Source organism: Macaca mulatta, chromosome 5 (genome assembly GCF_049350105.2).
Source record: "Macaca mulatta isolate MMU2019108-1 chromosome 5, T2T-MMU8v2.0, whole genome shotgun sequence".
NCBI classification, from domain to species: Eukaryota; Metazoa; Chordata; class Mammalia; order Primates; family Cercopithecidae; genus Macaca; species Macaca mulatta.
Genome location: NC_133410.1, coordinates 121,469,708 through 121,489,770, shown reverse-complemented (window position 1 = coordinate 121,489,770; position 20,063 = coordinate 121,469,708). Strand labels below are relative to the sequence as shown.

The 20,063-nt window shown below is 40.8% G+C and overlaps 1 protein-coding gene across 3 annotated transcripts in view; it reads right to left on the bottom strand.

The window, feature by feature from the left end:
• AP1AR (adaptor related protein complex 1 associated regulatory protein) overlaps positions 1-7,293 on the bottom strand; it is a 39,239-nt gene extending 31,946 nt beyond the window's left edge. Inside the window, exon 1 of one of the 3 annotated variants that reach the window (XM_028848042.2) lies at positions 6,860-7,293. In XM_028848042.2, the coding sequence (XP_028703875.1) occupies positions 6,860-6,942 (83 nt within the window). In that variant the 5' untranslated portion in view covers positions 6,943-7,293. 3 annotated transcript variants of the gene reach the window in all.
• Positions 7,294-20,063: the final 12,770 nt, after the last annotated feature.

Below are 20,063 nucleotides of genomic sequence, written 5' to 3'. Positions count from 1 at the left end.
AGCTAAGTGGAACCACACAGTAGCAATTAGATACTTCAGAGCTTAGACTGAGATGACTGAACTTATTAGCATATAGGTAGTAGGTGAAGTACTATTACCCAGGAAAAGTACATTAAAGCTAAAAATGTATTAGGGAAGAATAGAATGAGATTCAGAACAGAGCCTTAGGGAGTCTTTAAGGTTTAACGAAGAATGTTTAAAAAATCCATATCTATTTAAATGCACTACTGTTTTCCTTCCTATCTTCTGAAATTCCAAGAGAAACATCTTACACTTTTATATTTTTTTCAAAACTGAAAAACATGCAGAACCAAAATAAATCTTCTAATGCTGACACTATTGATTTCTATATTTTAGCAATATATATTATAATAAATATTTCTAAAATTCTCAAAGGTACTCAATATGATCTCTTTAAAAACAAAAAGGTGAGTCAATATAAAACTGGTAGGGTATGTGTTTAAGTATCTGGGTATGTGGTGTTTTTGCCAAAGTTAGGGAATTATCTTTAGGCCATAACAAAAATGAAGGATAGGAGAAATTATAGTTTTGTAGATCCTACAAGTTCAAATAACTCTTCTGGTTGTTCATTCAACAAATGTAAGATACTGAGAATGGACAGGGTGATAAAACACAGTCCTTGACCTTGAGGAGCTCTCAGCCTATATCATGGTACATATGATACCAGGAGCTGGCAACTATGGCCCACTGGCCAAATCTGGCCCTCTGCCTGTTTTTGTAAATAAAGTTGCATTGAAATATAGTCACACTCATTTGTTGAAACACTGTCTATGGCTGCTCTTCCACTAAAACAGCCAAGTTCAGTAGTCGTGACAGACCACACCACCTGCCAACCCTAAAATACGTGTTATCTGGTCCATTACAGAAAAAGTTTGCCAACCCTTGATATACAGCAAAAATAAGCCTGTAGAAAATATTATTTCCTCAGGGAGATAATATGGCTTCAGGGGCTTGGAGCGAGTTTCATAGGGAAGGTAAGTAAGGTAAGGTAAAGGTAAGTGAAAGCTCACAAAAAAACTAAAAAAAGAAGAAATATCACAGAGGTCAGGCACAGTGGCTCACGACTGTCATTCCAACACTTTGGGAGGCTGAGGTATGCAGATCACTTGAGTTCAGGAGTTTGAGACCAGCATGGGCAACATGGTGAAACCCTGCGTGTTTCTACAAAAAATACAAAAATTAGCCAAGCGTGGTGGCCTGCGCCTGTAGTCCCAGCTACTTGAGAGGCTGAGGTAGAACTGCTTGAGCCTGGGAGGTAGAGGTTTTAATAAGCCTAGATTGCACCACGGCACTCCAGCCTGGGTGACAGAGTGAGACCTCATCTCAAAAAATAAAAATAAAATAAAAATAAAAAAGAAAATAAACATCACCCACAAAGGCACAGGGTTAGAAAACACTGTATTTGGTAATCACAGCACTTTAGGAGGCCAAGGTGGGGGGATCATGAGGTTACGAGTTCGAGACCAGCCTGGCCAACATGGTGAAACCCCGTCTCTACTAAAAAATACAAAAATTAGCCAGGTGTGGTGGCATGCACCTGTAATCCCAACTACTCAGGAGGCTGAGGCAGGAGAATTGCTTGAACCTGAGGGGCGGAGGTTGCAGTGAGCAAGATCGTACCACTGCACTCCAACTTGGGCGACAGAGCAAGACTCCGTCTTGGGGGGAGGGGGAAGAAAACACCGTATTTTAGGAAAACAAGAACAAGCACAGTCCATCTGGTATATAGGACATTGAAAGTGGTAAGTGAGAGGATGGGAGAGAATAACATTGGTAAAAACAGGTTAAAGTTACATTGCTTTGTCAGAAGTTTAAACTAGTAGCTGGGAGGATAGTAATTTATCAAAAATGTTAAAATGCTAAGATTTATGAATGACAAGTTTTTTGAACTTAGAATAGCTTTAATGTTATTCTTTTAATGTTTTTCTCACTGATTAGTATCCTGACATTTTTTGACAAAGAGATTATAGAAACCCAAATATAGAACTAAATATAATCCTGAGCATACAAATGGACATCATGCCATACATGTGAATGCCATGTAATTCATCATGCTGTTACAGAAGGAAAAAAGACTTAGACATTTAGGGCCGGGCACAGTGGCTCATGCCTGTAATTCTAGCACTTTGGGAAGCCGAGGTGGGCAGATTGCTTCAGGTCAGGAGTTCGAGACCAGTCAGTCCAACATGGTAAAATCCTGTCTCTACTGAAAATAAAAAAATTAGCCAGACCTGGTGGCGGGTGCCTGTAATCCCAGCTACTTGCAGAGCTGAGGTAAGAGAAACACTTGAACTCAGGAGGCGGAGGTTGTAGTGAGCCAGGATCGCACCAGTGCACTTCAGCCTGGGCAAGAGAGCGAGACTCCTTCTTGGAAAAAAAAAAGACTTAGAAATTTAGCTATGGGAATCAGGGAGCAGATGGAAGTTGCTGAACAAAGGAAAGAAACAATCCAATGTGGCTTTTAGAAAGCCTAAGTCATGACAGGAAGGGAGGGTGGGCTGAAGTATGACAGCTACAATAGAGACAGTAGTCTGGAAGCTGCTGACTAAGCAGTTTGAAAGGCTATGTTTATGGCAGAAGACAGGAAGAAAATAGGTTCAGTATGTTTAAGGAGAGACTGAAAATAATATATAGAGATTTAATTGAATATATCCAAGAGTTCCTCTTAGGTAGACAACTGAAAAGATCTATAAGCAGAAGATGAGATTTGGAAGTAGTGGTGGTTGAAATCATAGAAATGGGTAACTTTCTTCAGGGGCAGGTAATACACATATGAAGGAAATTAAACAAAAGAGAGAAGACAGGAAAAACCCCACATTTAACAGACAGTACGAATAGCTAGGAGAGAAACAGAAAAACAAGATAAAGGTGATGTTGCAGAAGTGAAGTGCATAGGTTCAAGAAAAAGACAGCTTAGCACACAGAATAAAGAGTCAAGTTGTTCAGGTATATTCATAAATTCTTCTGGTGACAAAGTTCAAGATACTGCAATGAGAGAGATAGCAACCAAATGTTTACCTATAGAATAAGTGCCATGAACTATTTGTGGTGGTTAAGGATAAGAACTCTGAATTCAGAGGGACCTAAGTTGCAATCCCAGCTCTGCTACCTTGGGAAAGTTCAACTTTCTAAGTATCAGTTTTCAACCTATAATATATATAATATGTATACTTACTTGCCCTACTTAGAACAGTGCCTGTCACATAGGAAGTAATGGACTGTTAGCAGTTATTATTAAAAACATTTTTACTAGGAATGGAAAAGCAAATCACTGTAAACTATTGCCTGAAAGCAACTTTGCTGCCAGAGCCAAAAAGGCGAACAAATATTGCGTATTGATAAGGATACAAAATATGGTTATACCTTTCTATAAAAACTATAGTTTATCTTAAGTGGAATCACTATGTGGAATTATATAGTAATATAGAAATACGAATTAAATACAACACAATAAAACTTAATTCGGTCTTCCATCTGAGAAAGAAAAAAAACTAAGAAATATACAAAGGCCTGCTCAGAGAAACAGGAGAACTGACCAGCAGATGGAGCCCTGTAGAAAGTGTTGGCAGGCAAAACTCCAGTGAAGAAGTATGACTCGTTAAGATGCCTAGGTTTTTTTCCTTAAAGACATTTAATTCTCTCTGCTTTAATCACCAAATAATTTTATTAGTAGTAAGGTTTCCAAGATACCTCAACACTGATATTGATATTTTGACCGGTGAAACATATCCTAGAATATACAATACTAGAATTCCCTAGTATTTTATAAACTGAAAAAGTGGTAATTCTGGTTTTCAGATTGAATAGTAAAAAATGAGTGATCTGAGTTTCAGATTTCTCAGGGGTATATCGATCTGCAAGACTCAGAAACCAGGCCTCAGATCAGAAAGCATCCCTGTGAAGTCTAGCTTAAATCAAGCTAAAAAAGTTGAGGACACTCTCTTCTTCTGTGGTCACTACAACGACATATAGGATCAAATCAAGTTTTTGTGACTACTCCTCAACTTTTCACCTTTAGAAGAACTACTAACTATCCAGACCTATACTTGAAAGAAAATCAAAACAGTTGATTAAAAAAAAATTAAAATAAGAGACAGTTTAACCTTACTGCACAAGTAACTATGTCCATCTCTCTCTACATGCTTACTGGAAGCTGCTAAAACAGTATTAAAATTGATGTTAAACCGGGCGTGGTGGCTCAAGCCTGTAATCCCAGCACTTTGGGAGGCCGAGACGGGCGGATCAGGAGGTCAGGAGATCGAGACCATCTTGACTAACACGGTGAAACCCCGTCTCTACTGAAAAATACAAAAAACTAGCCGGGCGAAGTGGCGGGCGCCTGTAGTCCCAGCTACTTGGGAGGCTGAGGCAGGAGAATGGCGTGAACCCGGGAGGCGGAGCTTGCAGTGAGCTGAGATCCGGCCACTGCACTCCAGCCTGGGCGACAGAGCAAGACTCCGTCTCAAAAAAAAAAAAAAAAAAAAAAGAAAATTCAAGTAAGGGAACTGTCAAATCCTATGTTTATAGACTTAAAGTAATAGGATTAATATCACCATTATATGATTTTAGATGACAGTGTCCACAACCTATAAACTCTCACTGCCTCCACAGGACTTGTTCAAGGAGTTTTGCCCACAAACAGTAAAAATCCAACCACAGGTTGAGTATACCTAACCTCAAAACCCAAAATCTGAAATGTTCCAAAATCCGAAACTTTTTGATTGCCAAAATGTTACTCAAAGGAAATGCTCATTGGAGAATTCTGGATTTCAGATTTTCAGATACTGAACCATATACAATGCATATATTCCAAAATCTGAATAAAAATCTGAACTTCAAAGCAAGTATTTCAGGTAAGAAATACTCAACCTGCTGGCCGGGCGCGGTGGCTCATGCCTGTACCCCAGCACTTCGGGAGGCTGAGGCAGGCGGATCATGAGGTCAGGAGATTGAGACCATCCTGACTAACACGGTGAAAACTGGTCTCTACTAAAAATACAAAAAAATTAGCCAGGTGTGGTGACGGGCGCCTGTAGTCTCAGCTACTTGGGAGGCTGAGGCAGGAGAATGGCCTGAACCCGGGAGGCGAAGGTTGCAGTGAGCCGAGATCGCGCCAGTGCACACCAGCTTGGGCGACAGAGCGAGACTCCGTCTCAAAAAAAAAAAAAAAAAAAAAAAAAAAGAAAAGAAAAGAAAAGAAATACTCATAGTCAACCTGCTTATGTTTTTATGGCATATCTACAGACAATTAACACTCACGCTGATTCATGGATTTCCTCCTGCCACCTCCCTATGCTGCCACGTTCATAAGCTGAGGGAGTAGAACATACAATTTTAACGCTGTACTCTACGGAGACCACATAAAAAAAGGAAAACTAAAGTCCCACAGACACATCATGTAGTCCAAAGTCAAGTACAAAGTTTTTTGTTTATCCATTTAGAAGTACTGCTCCCCACAAACCAACTTTCTTAGAGCTAGAATTTAACGCCCTGTAACACAACTACGAATACTAGTAAAAGCCAAAGACTGTGTGGTATCTAGTTTTTGGGCAAGCCTACTTAAGCAGCCTGACCTTGTAAATTGCATTCACACATAAAAATTAGAAATACTTAAATCAGATGATCCTGGATGACAAGATAAAACAGCTGTCATGTCCCACTCAACAGTAAGAACTCTTAAATTAGGGAAATCGAAATATTAAAACTAGGCACAAACTGCAAATCCTTGCCCTTCCATTCTAGGGATAATTAGTGTAAAACCTTAGCTACTTTGTATCAGAGAGGTAACACAATGCCTAATGAATGAGAATCCTATTATATTTTATAAGATCTCCATTACCAAAGATTCAAATCATGATCATTTAGTTCAATTTATTTATGTTGAACATCTTATTACCCAATAATGTTAAATGGAACAGATTATGAAAAATTAGCAATGTTTCAGAAAGGGCAAAATAGTCCTTACACAAACTGGCTTGATTCAGATTTTCAATAACAACAAAGTCAACCCCAAAGGAATTTGCTCTAATTTTTTCAATATCTATGAAATAAAATACACAAAAATGGAATTATGAAATTTCTATTTTGTGGATGGTGCATATACAAAACCTAAGCATATCCCAGGTTTACTTAAGAGAAGTTAAGTTCGGGACTGCAATTTACCTGATGTTATAGGACGTTTGAGTAGCAATCAGGGAAAGGAATTCTTCTCGAAATTTCAAAAACTTAATATGAAAAAATTACACATAGCCCCTGCGTTACCAGCACCAAGAATCTGAATGCCCATTGGGAACTCTGCAATTCAGCAAGTCTTTGTAGCTATCAAAGAGTTCATCAGTATCTGAAACCTTCTTTTACTCCAGCATCCAAATGACTTCTACGTAAAATCAATCTGAGGCATTAAGTCCGTAGCCAGATCCCACCTGCTCTGCCTGGGCTAAAGAGAGGGTCAGATACAGGGATACTAGCTTTGGCATTAAACCCAAGCTCAGCGCAGGGTGTGTCCAGGTTGCCCTGGAGCCGATCCTACAGCCCATTAGCGCGAGGTTACTCCTTGTTTCCTGGAGATGATGTCTCCCGTGACTCCTTCCCCGCGTGACAGGGTGCCCTGGCAGGAGCGACACCCCGCCCCCTCTTCTACCTCTTTCCGAGGAGGCCCAGAGACCGGCCCCCACACTGGGCCTCCAACACGACCACCCGTCTGACGTCTGCTAAGCAGTGAGTGTAGCAGGGCTCTCGGCCGCCACCTCCAGCCGCCGGGGGACAGCGAAAGGGATTCCCCGCCGGGGGCCGAATAGGAGGAGCCACGGGGGCCGGGCCCCTCCCCCAGCGGGCTTACCCTCCGCCGCCGCCTACTCGCTGCAGCCGCCCCGCTTCCTTGCGGAGCAGTCCGAAGCACTGCGTCCAGCAGCAGTTCCCCATCGCATGCCGCCCAGGCGCCGCCGCTCCTCCTCCTCCTCCGGCTCAATGCCCAATCCCAGGCCCGGCAGCCGCATCCGCGCGGCACGAGCCGAAATGGGGTTCAGGGACCGAGGGCGGGCCGGCCGGAGCGCGGCGGCGTGAGGGGACGGGGCGACGAAAGAGACGAGGCGCTAGGGAACAAAGGCAGTGTTTACTCCCGCGGCCGTAGAGCCACCGCTGCGCGAGGGAGGAGCACCGGACTGAAGGGTCTAGACTCCTTCGCCGCCAGCATGGCCCTTCTTGCCTCAGCCCCCAGCCCTGCGCGAGTGACCGCCTCCAGCTGCCGAAGGAGGCCAGTCCCCGCGAGCCTACACCCTGGCCCCGCCCCCCAGCGCCCCCAGGCCCCCGCTCGCCGCCGACGCTGCCACACCCCCGGCCTCTACCGCGCCCCAATTGGGCGCGCTGCCTCGGGGCCCCGCCTTCTCCCGTGACCGGCCTTTGCGTCACTTCCGCTCGCTGCTGGTTCAGCTGCTTCTGCCTGCGATACGGTTCAGTTTCTGCGTGCGGACGTTTGTTTTGTTGGACCTTGACCTGACTAGGAAATTTCCCTCTCTCATTGCAGTTTCGGGCATCCTAGTCCGGAGGACGCTGGGCTTGGCATGGTTAAGGCTCAGCCTTCGCACTTTGTATCAAAGGCGTGTGAGGAGCTAGAGTCCCAGGCCGGAAGTTATAAGTGCGAAAGGGCGTTTCTCTGCATGGTGTGCTTAGTTTTTGTTAATATTGCACCATAGGTGGAGAATAGAGTCGGGAACTGAGGTTACTTTGAACGCACCAATATTTTTTTCCGGTCTCTGGTTTGTGTCTTAATCTCCATACTGTTAGCGTTTTAGGGAAACAATAATGGTGCACTATTGGCCTCGTTTTGTTTAAAATCAGATCTTCAAATAATTTGGGGTCGGGTAGTTGGGGTTCAGACGAAATTGGCAAGAGGGCTGGGGTTTTTCGGGGACGCCAGCGTTGCCATTCCAAGCATGCTGCCCAGAACTGCTGTAGATGGGAAGAGAAGGCTGCTCTGATGGGTCCGCAGCCCTCTCAAATGCTACCATGTAACTCGCGTCTTGTTTGGCCTCAAGACAGTTGGCCTCAAATAGATATAAGATGTGGCTTAGTAGACACCTAGTCCAGTGGATAGGAGGATGCTCTCATGGACTGGACACATCAAGTTTTTAGCCTGTTTAATTAAACCTAGAAAAATTGTTAGATTTTAGAAAGTTTTTATTGATGATAAAATGTTCTCTGAACTCATTTTCTTGCTGCTTTAAACACCTATCTGGTTTCAATCTTAGCGCTGCTACTTAACTAATTTTTATTTTATTTGGGTTTTAGTTATTTTTGTAATCAGAAGCATGGGATAACATTTGTCCCAATGGTCTGCTTTCAGTGAATGTTGGGATGACCGAATGACTTCCTAAATAGTTGAATGCATTTTCTTTTCTCCTTCCAACTCTTGAAATTAGACAAATGTATTAATGAAATAGTCATTAAAATTCAACTATAAAGGTTTACAGAAACTGGCACATCTATCCTATGGAATATTTAGTAACAAAAAGGAACACACTAGATGAACACACCTTGAAATGAATCTGTAGGAAATTATGGTTAAAGAAAAAGCCAATCTCAAAGGCTTATATACTGTGTAATTCCATTATGTAACATTTCAGAATTGACAAGTTTATATAAATGGACAACAGAATAATTGATTGCCACGGGTCAGGGATGGAAATCCTGCATCTTGTCTATATTAATGTCAGTTATCCTGGTTGTGTTATTGCAATAGTTTTGTAACATGTCACCATTGGGGGAAACTAGAATAAAGGTATACACGGTCATCTGTATATTATTTCTTAAAACTGCATGTGACACTACAATTGTCTCAATATAAAAAGTTTGATTAAAAAATATAGCTATAGACTTGACAGAGCACTTCCTATAGGCATTCTATAAGCCTATATTAAAACTAAATCTCACTTAAAAATAATTTTTTTGTAGTAAATCTGATCTCAAGGATATGAATGATCCTCAGAAGCAATACAAATGAAGAAGACGTTTAAAAACTTCACTAAGCAAAATAATGCAAATTAAAATGCATGTTTTAGTCATTTGTATTGATTCACTTGTCAGGTTAACAAAGATTTACAGATGGAAATACTCAGTATTTGCAAGGATACAATGAAATGATACTATTCTAAACTGCTGCAGATAGTGAAACTCATTCTGAGAAATCATTTGGAAATACCAAGAGGCAGAAACAAATTAAATTCTCAAAAATTGAAGGATGATGAAATTTGCTGGTGTATTCTTGTTACATAGACACAAGAAATATATTTTTTAAAACGTTAATAATATGGAATACTGCTTACTGAATAATGTGTGAAAAATCAGGATAGAAAATTATATGTATGTTCCAAATGATGTTTAAAACAAAACAGATACATTCTCACGTTCTTTCTTACACGTGTTTCTTGAAAATAAAGGCTGGATGGTAAATATCAAAATGGTAACAGTAATTATTTCAAGATTGTGAATGTTGGGAGCTTTATTTCTCTTCTCTATTTTCTCAGTTTTGACAATTATTATTTAATACTTCTGTAATCAGAAAAAAAGTTTAAATTTGACCCTTCAGTAGAAAAGATTGATCACCAGTTCAATTAAAGTTTAATAACAAATGCAAACATTTAGAAATGCAGAATTTTGCCCCGCAATTCAGCTAAAACCAGGTTCTTGTCACATGACCAGGAAAACTTAGACACGTGGACACATGGAAGGTGAGTAGAGCAGGATTTTATTGGGCAAAAGGAAAAAAAGAAAAAACTCAGCAAAGCGAGATGGGAGTCCTATTATCAGGCCCCCACCTCATGGATGAATCCCAGGCTACTACAGGGGACTGAAAAAGCACCTCACAGATTGAATCCCAGGCCACCACACAGGAACTGAAGAGGCCAGGCTCCTTCCCCTGCCCTGGTTCCACCCCATTCCCCCAGTGCGCATGCGGGCATGCTAAGGCCCTGGGCAGGTTCCCTCATCTGCACAAAAGCATCTGATGTAAACACTTGTGGGGCAGGTGGGAGATTTTCTGGGGACCCCTTTTTGTCTGCCTAGGCATTTGACTGTCTCCGAAAGTAATAACTCAAATATGGGTAGGTTATAATAAATTGAGGGGAGTTACTTAATTTTTTTTCTACAAATGTATTAAATAAATTACCAAGCTAATCTTAGGGGTTATGGGAATTTATCATTGTGCAATTTTTCACCAAATTTGACATCAAGAATCTTCATGGTAAGCTTTAAAACTTTTTAAACATTCAGTTAAGTGATGATCTGCTTTTAGTTAAACAGAATTAGCAGGGAAAAAACCCATAACTGGAATGGAGGTTTGAGAGGCAGATAAACTTTGTTTTATGGTTGAGAAAGAGTAGTGTTTGAGGAATTAAATGATTTGCTCAAGGTCATACAATGAATTAAAAGTGTAATATGAAGAAAACTCAGGCCTCCTGACAGGCTTGTGCCTTCTGCCGTGCTTCAGTACTGGTTCCTCAACTCTTACATTTGGACATGGGTATAAAATCAGCAACGACCATAGTCACATGTATTCTGATAAGATTTGTACATTTAATTCATCATTGCTAGAGAGTTCGTTTAGAGCTGGGTGTGGTGGCACGTAACTGTAGTCCCAGCTACTCAGAAGGTGGAGGTAGGAGGATGGTTTGAGCCCAGGAGTTTGCGTTCAGCCTGGGGGACATAGCAAGACCCCATCATTTCAAAAAGTTCATTTATGTGACAGTTGGCTAGGCAGAATATTTAACTTATCAGTAAGATACACAAACACTTAGATTATCTACAGTAGGACCAGGCACAGTGGCTTATGCCTGTAATCCCAGAATTTTCGGAGGCTGAGGTGGGCAGATGGCTTGAGTCCAGGAGTTTGAGACCAGCCTTGGCAACATGGCAAGAGCCTGTCTCTACAAAAACTACAAAAAATAGTCAGGTGTGGTGGCATGTGCCTGTATTCTCAGCTACTTAGGAGGCTGAGGTGGGAGAATTGCTTGAGCTCAGAAAGTCGAGGCTGCAATGAGCCAAGATCTAACCACTGCACTCCAGCCTGGGTGACAAGCCAGACCTTGTCTCAAAAAAAGAAAGATTATCTACAGTGATTACTGCTTACTGTCAGCTTGCTAGAGACATTCCACCTGCCTACAGGTAGCAGAACATCTCACCTTTCCCCCCATCCCTTTCAAAATTCTCTTCTCTTGGGTACTAGGCTTAATACCTGGGTGACGAAATAATCTGCACAACAAATCCCTGTGATGTGAGTTTATCTATATAATGAACCTGCACATGTATCCTTGAACCTAAAATACAAGTTTTTTTAAAAAACCCACAACATTTTCTTCTCTCAAGTATTTTCTTCTGAAGTTGAAAGGAAAGATCTTTTCTCGTAGGTGCTCTGGAGTCCGTCAGGATGCAACGTGTACCCCCAATTGTCTTCTGGATTATATGGTTCCAAATATGAATCTTTTCTCTGCTCAGAACTTCTTCTCTGCTCAGAACTTCTTCTCTATTGACTCTAGTGATTCTCTAATCACTTTTTGTCATTTTGAGATCATTTGCTACTATTATGTTTGGTGTGGAGGTTATGTGGTCCCTGCAAGGGGAAGAATTCTGTGTTCTCCATTACAACTTTGTTCCAAATATAGACACAAAGTCGTACTTTTAACTCACTGAGCGTAGTTTCAATTACCACAATTTATACAGAGTGCTAGATATGACTACTATAAAATGGAGATAATGAGATAAATTTTGCCTTTGTTGTTAGGATAAATGATTAAGCACTAAACAAAATTTGCCTTTGTTGTTAGGATAGATGATTAAGCACTATCAAGTACTTAGTATAATATAGTTATATTATAATTTCTATAACGTACTAAATAGACTATACTATAATTATCTAAAATACCATAAATATAAATATTAGGTGTTATCCACAGACTGAAAGAAATTTTCATCAATATTATACTTTCCTTTGTAGCTACATTCCTGTCATCCAATACAAAATGCTAGTCTTTTAAAATTTCTGTCTCTTAAACAGTCTTCAGGCACGCTCCACACCACTACTTGAAATCAGGCTCCAAGAAAATGTGGCATAGGTAGAGGAAAAATTCCCCAACTCTCAGGCCTTTTCTGTCCCATGATCTGCCTCTTTCCCAGATGATTATAAGTGAGAATGTCCTCTGACTTAAAGGGAGACCTCACTCCCTACCAATTACGAGTGTATTGTCCTGGGAACCCAAATGGAATAATTTTAATTTTTTTTTTTTTTTTTTTTTTTTTTTTGAGACGGAGTCTCGCTGTGTCTCCCAGGCTGGAGTGCAGTGGCGTGATCTCGGCTCACTGCAAACTCCGCCTCCCGGGTTCACGCCATTCTCCCGCCTCAGCCTCCCAAGTAGCTGAGACTACAGGCGCCCGCCACCACGCCCGGCTAGTTTTTTGTATTTTTAGTAGAGACGGGGTTTCACCATGTTAGCCAGGATAGTCTCGATCTCCTGACCTCGTGATCCACCCGCCTCGGCCTCCCAAAGTGCTGGGATTACAGGCTTGAGCCACCGCGCCCGGCCTGATTTTAATCTTAATACAACAAGCTAGTATCATTATTGTTCCTAAAGTCTTATTTATTCAGTCTTAAATAATACCATATGAAAGACCAATAAGCCAGTTCAGGTTTAAGTTGAACCAGCCTCGGCATTGCCTATTTCATTTGTACATATTTCCTTCCATTATGAGTGAGAATTTAGGTGCACTAAGTCTATTTTCAGCTCCTATGCACCCAACAATGGCTTGAACAAGAGCACATTTCCGTAAGAATAAATAACATTTTGGCCGGTTACTAATGCCACCGGTTATTAACGCCACTGCACTCCAGCCTGGAAGACACAGCGAGACTCCGTCTCAAAAAAAAAAAAAGAATAAATAACATTTTGCAGACACGTCACAGCTTCAATTCACAGTTAATGAACAAACATTCGTCCAAAAAAAGTCCAAGAGAACTAACACTCTATATAATGCAAACAACTTTTTACACTATCATGCAGAGTATTTTGGCTCTTTAAAATCACTTCTCTCAAATTTATTTCTCATGATACTCTTTTACTTTATATTTGCATAACTAAATAGTTAAGTAGATCATTTGAGTAATTTTCCAAGAAAAAAGGCACAAAAAGATGGGCTTAAAGATAAAAGGGAAAGTTATTCAACTATTGGCTCAGTCACCAGCAACTCATTTTTTCTGGCCTTTGGATGTATGTGAGGTGAGCTTCATTAGTTAGTCAGTAACACTGAGTACAAAGCAAAATACTAAGTAATTTGCTTCCTTCTTTGATCAACCAACATACACATTTCACAAAGAGAGGGATAAGGGATAAATAGGAACAGTTACATGATTAATATGGCGTCCTCCCTCTAGGCAGAGTTTGTTCCAGATCTCTCTTGCCTAGTTGGAAACCACACTAGTAATTCGAACAAGGGAAATTGAACATGAGGAATCAGTAAGTAGGTCAGTGGTGGTTAATGCTAGAGGGAAAATCTAAGTCAAACAGATGTAGCTCCTGCAGGGAGCAGCAACCACCACTAGAACTGAAGAAAACTGAACAAAGAAGGAATTTAGAAAGTTAGAGGAAGGCCCTACAAGGTAGACATTCAAGTTTCTGAGAAGAGGTTTGGATGCCATAGAAACATGCTGCCTACCACTATGGTAAGGGAGAGCATAACAGAAGTTGTCTACCCCTGAACCCCCTGTGTAGGCTAGGAAGCACTAGCCACTGAAGTAGGAGGGCCACGGCCACTGTGATAAACACTGCCAGGATTCCTTCCTGCTGATCCACTTGCCACGATATAAACAGAACAGAGGAAAAAGAATGCCACTTCTTCCACCCTTGCAATGTCCCTGCAGCACCCTGTATTGGGAGATCCTAACATAGAATCAGTCAATGAACGAGAAAGGGTGTCTGCAGAGTCCAGTTCTAGAATAAAAAATCATAGCAAAGAGGATAGATCATAACCGGCACACGGTTTAACATCCACCCTGGGACAAGAGACAAAGCCTTGGACCCGCTTAAGGGGAGGAGCCTGAGAAGTCTACATAAAGCCAGAACCCTTAGAAGATCTCACTCAGGGAAAAAGCCACCTAGTCCACTGGGAGATGAAAACAGAAATTTGGACTACTTAATTTTTTTTTTTTCAATAGCTTTTGGGGGAAAGTTTGTTACTATAGGTGTGATCTGAGTTGGAAAAAAAGGCCTGTCTTCTTTCTAGTTAAAGAGTTGGAATTTACATTAACCTTAGGGTCTTGGAACCCCAGGCCAGAAATTAACGTAAAAAGTCTTTTGGGGCCAGGCACGGTGGCTCACACCTGTAATCCAGCACTTTGGGAGGCCAAGGCAGGTGGATCACTTGAGGTCAGGAGTTCAAGACCAGCCTGGCCAACATGATGAAACCCCATTTCTACTAAAAATACAAAAACTAGCTGAGTGTGGTGGTGGGCGCCTGTAATTCCAGCTACTCAGGAGGCAGAGGCAGAGGCAGGAGAATGTCTTGAACTGGGGAGGCAGAGCAGAGATCATGCCATTGCACTCCAGCCTGGGTGAGAGAGTGAGACTCTGTGTCAAAAAAGAAAGAAAGGAAGGAAGGGAGGGAGGGAGGGAAGGGAGGAAGGAAAAGAGAGAGAGAAAGAGAAAGGAAAGGAAAAAAGAAAGAAAGTTTTTTTGGGGCAGCAATGTCCTTGAGATTTCTTGGAAAGCAAAACAAAGTTACTCTGGGTAGACATACCTTTCGTCTAGGTTATCTAGGTTGTACAGGATTCCCATAGATATAAAGCCATACTGAAAATGAGCCTGCAATCACATATTACAAACAAAAATGCCATGACTGAGTATTGGCAGACATTAAGCGATAGCAGAAAAAAATAAACCCATTAAATTTATAAAATAAATATAGTACAGAAATCAGATGGACACTATAAAATAAGCATGTTTTCAATGACTGATGCCATAAAAAGCAAGGAAATACTAAAGAGCTATTCAAATAAAACAGAACTGGCCGGGCGTGGTGACTCGCACCTGTAATCTCAGAACTTTGGCAGGCCGAGGCGGGTGCATCACGAGGTCAGGAGATTGAGACCATTCTGGCTAACACAGTGAAATCTTGTCTCTACTAAAAATACAAAAAATCAGCTGGGCATGGTGGCGGGTGCCTGTAGTCCCTGCTACTCGGGAGGCTGAGGCAGGAGAATGGTGTGAACCCGGGAAGTGGAGGCTGCAGTGAGCCAAGATCACACCACTGCACTCCAGCCTGGGTGACAGAGCGAGACTCGGTGCCCACCCCCACCCCCCAAAAAAATAAACAGAAGTAATAACAATGAAAAATAAAGAGCGACACTGAAATTAAATAAATAATGGAGAGATTTCTACTAATTTCTAATATGTAGACGGGTGTGAAAGACACATGGTAACAACAAGAAAAACCCTAAAAAAACTAAAATAATATTTTTCTATGATATCAGTACGGAAGGAGCAATAAACAAAAGAAAGTCCTGATGAAAAGCAAATTACAATGTAGTCAACTTAAACCAATCATATAAATTATATTACCTTAAATGTAAATGGACTAAGCACACTAGTTAAAAGGTAACAATTTTTTTTTTTTCAGACAGGATAAAAAAAGACCAACTATATGTTCTTCACAAGAGATTCACTCTTAATACAAAGACACAGATATGTTAAAAGTAAGGAAGGAAAAATATATAACCATATAAACACTAATCATAATCATAGAGCTGGTATAATTTATTAATATCACACAAATTAAATATCAGTATAAGCAGCATTACTAGTGATAAAGAGGGATGTTGTATTATGATAAGAAGCTGCACCAGTCAAGAAGGCATAACAGTTCTAAATGTTTGTGTAACTAATATTCGAATGAGAATCTATCTGCCATGCTGGAGAGACTCCGTGGAGGAGAATGAAGTGGGTTAGCTGACAGCTCCGGCTGAGTTCCCAGCTGGCAGCCAGGACAAACTACGGGAGGTCATTGAAGCCTTCTAGTGTCCAAATTTTAGCTGGTACCATATGAACCAGAAGAATCACCTTGTCACTCAACAGGATTGTGAGAAATAATAAAATTGTTGTTTTAAGACACTTTTTGGGGTGGTTTGTTATGCAGCAATAGATAATGGAAATAAAACTTAAATCTGAATTAGCAATAAAAATATGTTATTTAATGATACAAAAGTAATAGCAAAAGGAGTCAGTAAAAAAAATTAAATTGGGACCAGGCGCGGTGGCTCACGCCTGTAATCCCAGCACTTTGGTAGGCCAAGGAAGGTGGATCACAAGGCCAGGAGATCGAGACAATCTGGCCAACGTGGTGAAACCCTGTCTCTACTAAAAATACAAAAATTAGCTGGGCATGGTGGTGCGCACCTGTAGTCCCAGCTACTCGGGAGGCTGAGGCAGGAGAATCACTTGAACCCTGGAGGGAGAGGTTGCAGTGAGCCAACATCGTGCCACTGCACTCCAGCCTAATGACAGAGCTAGACTCCATCTCAAAAAAACAAAAAATTAAATTGGTTGATTGGTTGCCTCTTTGATACATTAAACTATTTGCTTGTATTACCTTAATACAAATAAAAAATTTTTAAGACAAAAAAGAGAACTTATGTGCTAATAAAAAATCCTGAAGAAGTTACCCAGAATTTAGTACATGAAGATGAAAATAGCAAAGAGAGGAATTAATTCCAGAAGAAGGAGCAATAAAGAATAGGGTATGGAAATATTCAAAGATGTAATATTTCAAGTACCATTAACACTTGAGAAGAGATATGAAACCTAAGATTACAAAATAGAATTCCTGAGGAAAATAAATAAAAAGAAATCTATATCTATATACATCATATGAAAACTAAAAAGCACCCAAGTCAGAAGATCTTAAAAAGAAACAGAGAAGAGACATGTTATATTTATAGGATGATGAACCCTCAACAGACTTCAACAGCAACAATAAAAATCAGGACACCATGAAGTAATACATTCAAAGAGCTGAAAGAAAATAATACTTACCAGCCTGGGCAACATGGTGAAACCCTGTCTTTACAAAAAATACAAAAATCAGCTGGGCCTGGTTGTGCACGTCTGTATGCCTAGCTACTAGGGAGGCTGAGGTGGGAAGATCACTTGAGCCTGGGAGATGGAGGCTGCAGTGAACTGTGATAGTGCCACTACACTCCAGCTCTGGTGACACAGCAAGACCCTGTCTCAAAAAAAAAAAAAAAAAAAAAAAAAAAAGAAGAGAAAATAATACCTAACTATTGTTCAACAGTGACAGCAAAATAGAAAAATAGGTATCTGTTATCCACAGAATCACACAGCTATGGCATTTACTATGGTTAAGACACTGAAATCCTTTCCCACCAGTTGGTAGATAGCTGCTGCTCCAAGCCTTCTGGTGTATCCTTTTCTCATAATGTCAGTCACTAGCCTTTCCCACAGGACCCTCCTTCCCAGCTCTCAAAAATCCAACAACCGAAATGTTGATGCTTGGCACATAAAGAGGCTTCCAGGACCTTGCGCCAGCCCTGTGGTTGGTGTCTCCTTTGATTGGCTAGGCCCTGCCCATATATCAAAATCCTGCCTCCCAGCGAGCCGGCAAAGGACTGTCCTATTTCTTCTCTGAGTCTATCACCTGGCCCTGGGGGAAATGGGTGCTCTGGGCACCACTGGGAGTTTGTGCAGGTGTCTGCCAGCCTACAGGCCTGCAAGCCAAGTTGCTGTCTGTCCGATGTGCTAGCTCTCATCACACAGTGTTCTCCTGGCCAAAATGAGCATCTATCTTACTGATAGCAGCGCTTGTACCCTGTAGACAAATGCCCAATACCAGGCTGGCTGCCTATCCAATGCTGTGGCCAACTGCTGCAGGTTACACTCCTTGCATTCATCTTTGAGTGGCCACTGTGGGAATTGTAATCTTCTTAGGACTTTGAGAAAGCCATGGAGAAACAGAAAAAACAGTTATCAGCCAGTAATGGAAAACCATTCAGGTAAACCTAACTAATATCAAAACTAATATAGATAGCTAATATCAGTTTCTGTTGCTTGTAACCAAATACGCTGATACACCCCATGCCTGTTGCTCTTTCAGTGTCTCATTTCCCAGGGAATGCTACCACTACTTACTGGCTATGTGACCTCAGGCAAACTGCTTAACTATTCAGTGCTTTAACTTCCTCATCTGTAAAATGGGGATAACAAAAGAATCAACATGAAGCAACGTTGTGAGGATTTGTAAAACATGTAAAACAGTACCTGGCAGGCAGCATTACTATGTAAGTGTTGACTTTTAATATTATTAGTCAATTATCAGTTTTAGGATCAGGCATCACTTTTTCAGGGAAAGCTCCTATAACTTCCTGAAGTCAAAAACCTTTATTCTAGGCTCTTTCCCACCTTTTCTCATAGCACCAGTCACAGTCATAATTTTACATTGATTTATGTAATTGCTTTCCTTAACCTAGATATTGACTACACAGGTGTTCATTGTATTCTTTTACTTTAAGCCTGTACATATATACTTTTAAATTTTTATCAGATTTTTACACATTTTACTAGGGAATAATTGACATACAATAAGCTGTTCATATTGAAAGTGGACACTTTTATAAGCTTTCAAACATGTATGAAACTGAACCAATAGTCCCATAGACTGTTCGTTTGGATAAACATATAAATTGACCTTTTTGGTCTTAAAACTTGAAGCTTACATTTGTTTTATCTGAATTTCTTCCTCAGGAAACAATATTCAGGCCTCTCAAAAAGCACCACAGAACTGAAACTCACCAGATCTTGGCAGCAGATGCAGGACCCCCTCACTCACCGTGATTGCCCCTTCCTAGTTGCTGTTTTCTTACATATTGTTACATTTCTTCCCTGCTAATATAAACCCCTGGTTTTAGTCAGTCAGGGAGATGGATATGAGACTGAGCCCCCATCTCCTCGGGTGCAACACCCAATTAAAGCCTTCTTCCTTGGCAAGACTTGTCTCAGTGATTGGCTTTTTGTGCAGTGAGCAGCAAGACCTAGACCAAACCCCTGGTGTTTCAGTAATATGTATACATTTGTGAAAATATCACCACAATAAAGCCTATCAAGTTTTATTTCCTGTAGAGCTCAAAGCCTTTGGAAATATTTTTTTTGTTGTTGGAGTACTTCTTCCAAATATAGTTTCAGACAAGATCTTTACGTGATGAATGTTCTGACGCCTTGTGTGACAGAGTTTCTAGTTCAGCCACACACTGAGATAATAGTGTAGTTTTATGTAAAATTCTAGATTTAAAATTCTTTCAATTCTTTGAAAAGATTATTCCATATTATTCTTGCATGCCAATTTTATATACTGTATCTTTTATGTGATTATGTGACTCATGCCTTTATCCACAACTAGACTATAAACTCCATGAAGGGAGAAATCATGTTGTTTTTGCTCAATATTGTACCAGAGTATCCAGCACAGTGCCTAATAGGTGCTATTCACATTTGTTGAGGGCCAGGCATAGTGACTTACGCCTGTAATCCTGTGCTTTGGGAGACCAAAGCAGGAGAATCACTTGAGACCAGGAGTTCGGAGCTATAGTGAGCTATGATCATGTCATTGCACTCCAGCCTGGGCAACTGAGCAAGAGCCTGTCTCTAAACAAACAAAATCCATTTATTGAATGAAAGTTAGTGGGAGGCAAGACTAGAAAGATATTTGGCATAATATTTTGGATGGGCTTGACTGCCAGTTGGAAGAGCTTGTATTACATTTTGTAAGCAATAGATTTACAGAAAGTTGTAAAATAGTGTAGTGACATAATTAGAGCAGCATTTTAGGAGGCTTTTCTGACAGCAGTATGTTGGATATATTGGAGTAGAGGAAACCAATTACAGTGCCATAGCAACAATGTAGAAGAGAAAAATGAAGGCATGATTTCAGATGCTGGGTATGGGAATTTCAAAGTGAAGACATATTTGAAACAGGATGGAACTTCACAAGGGTGC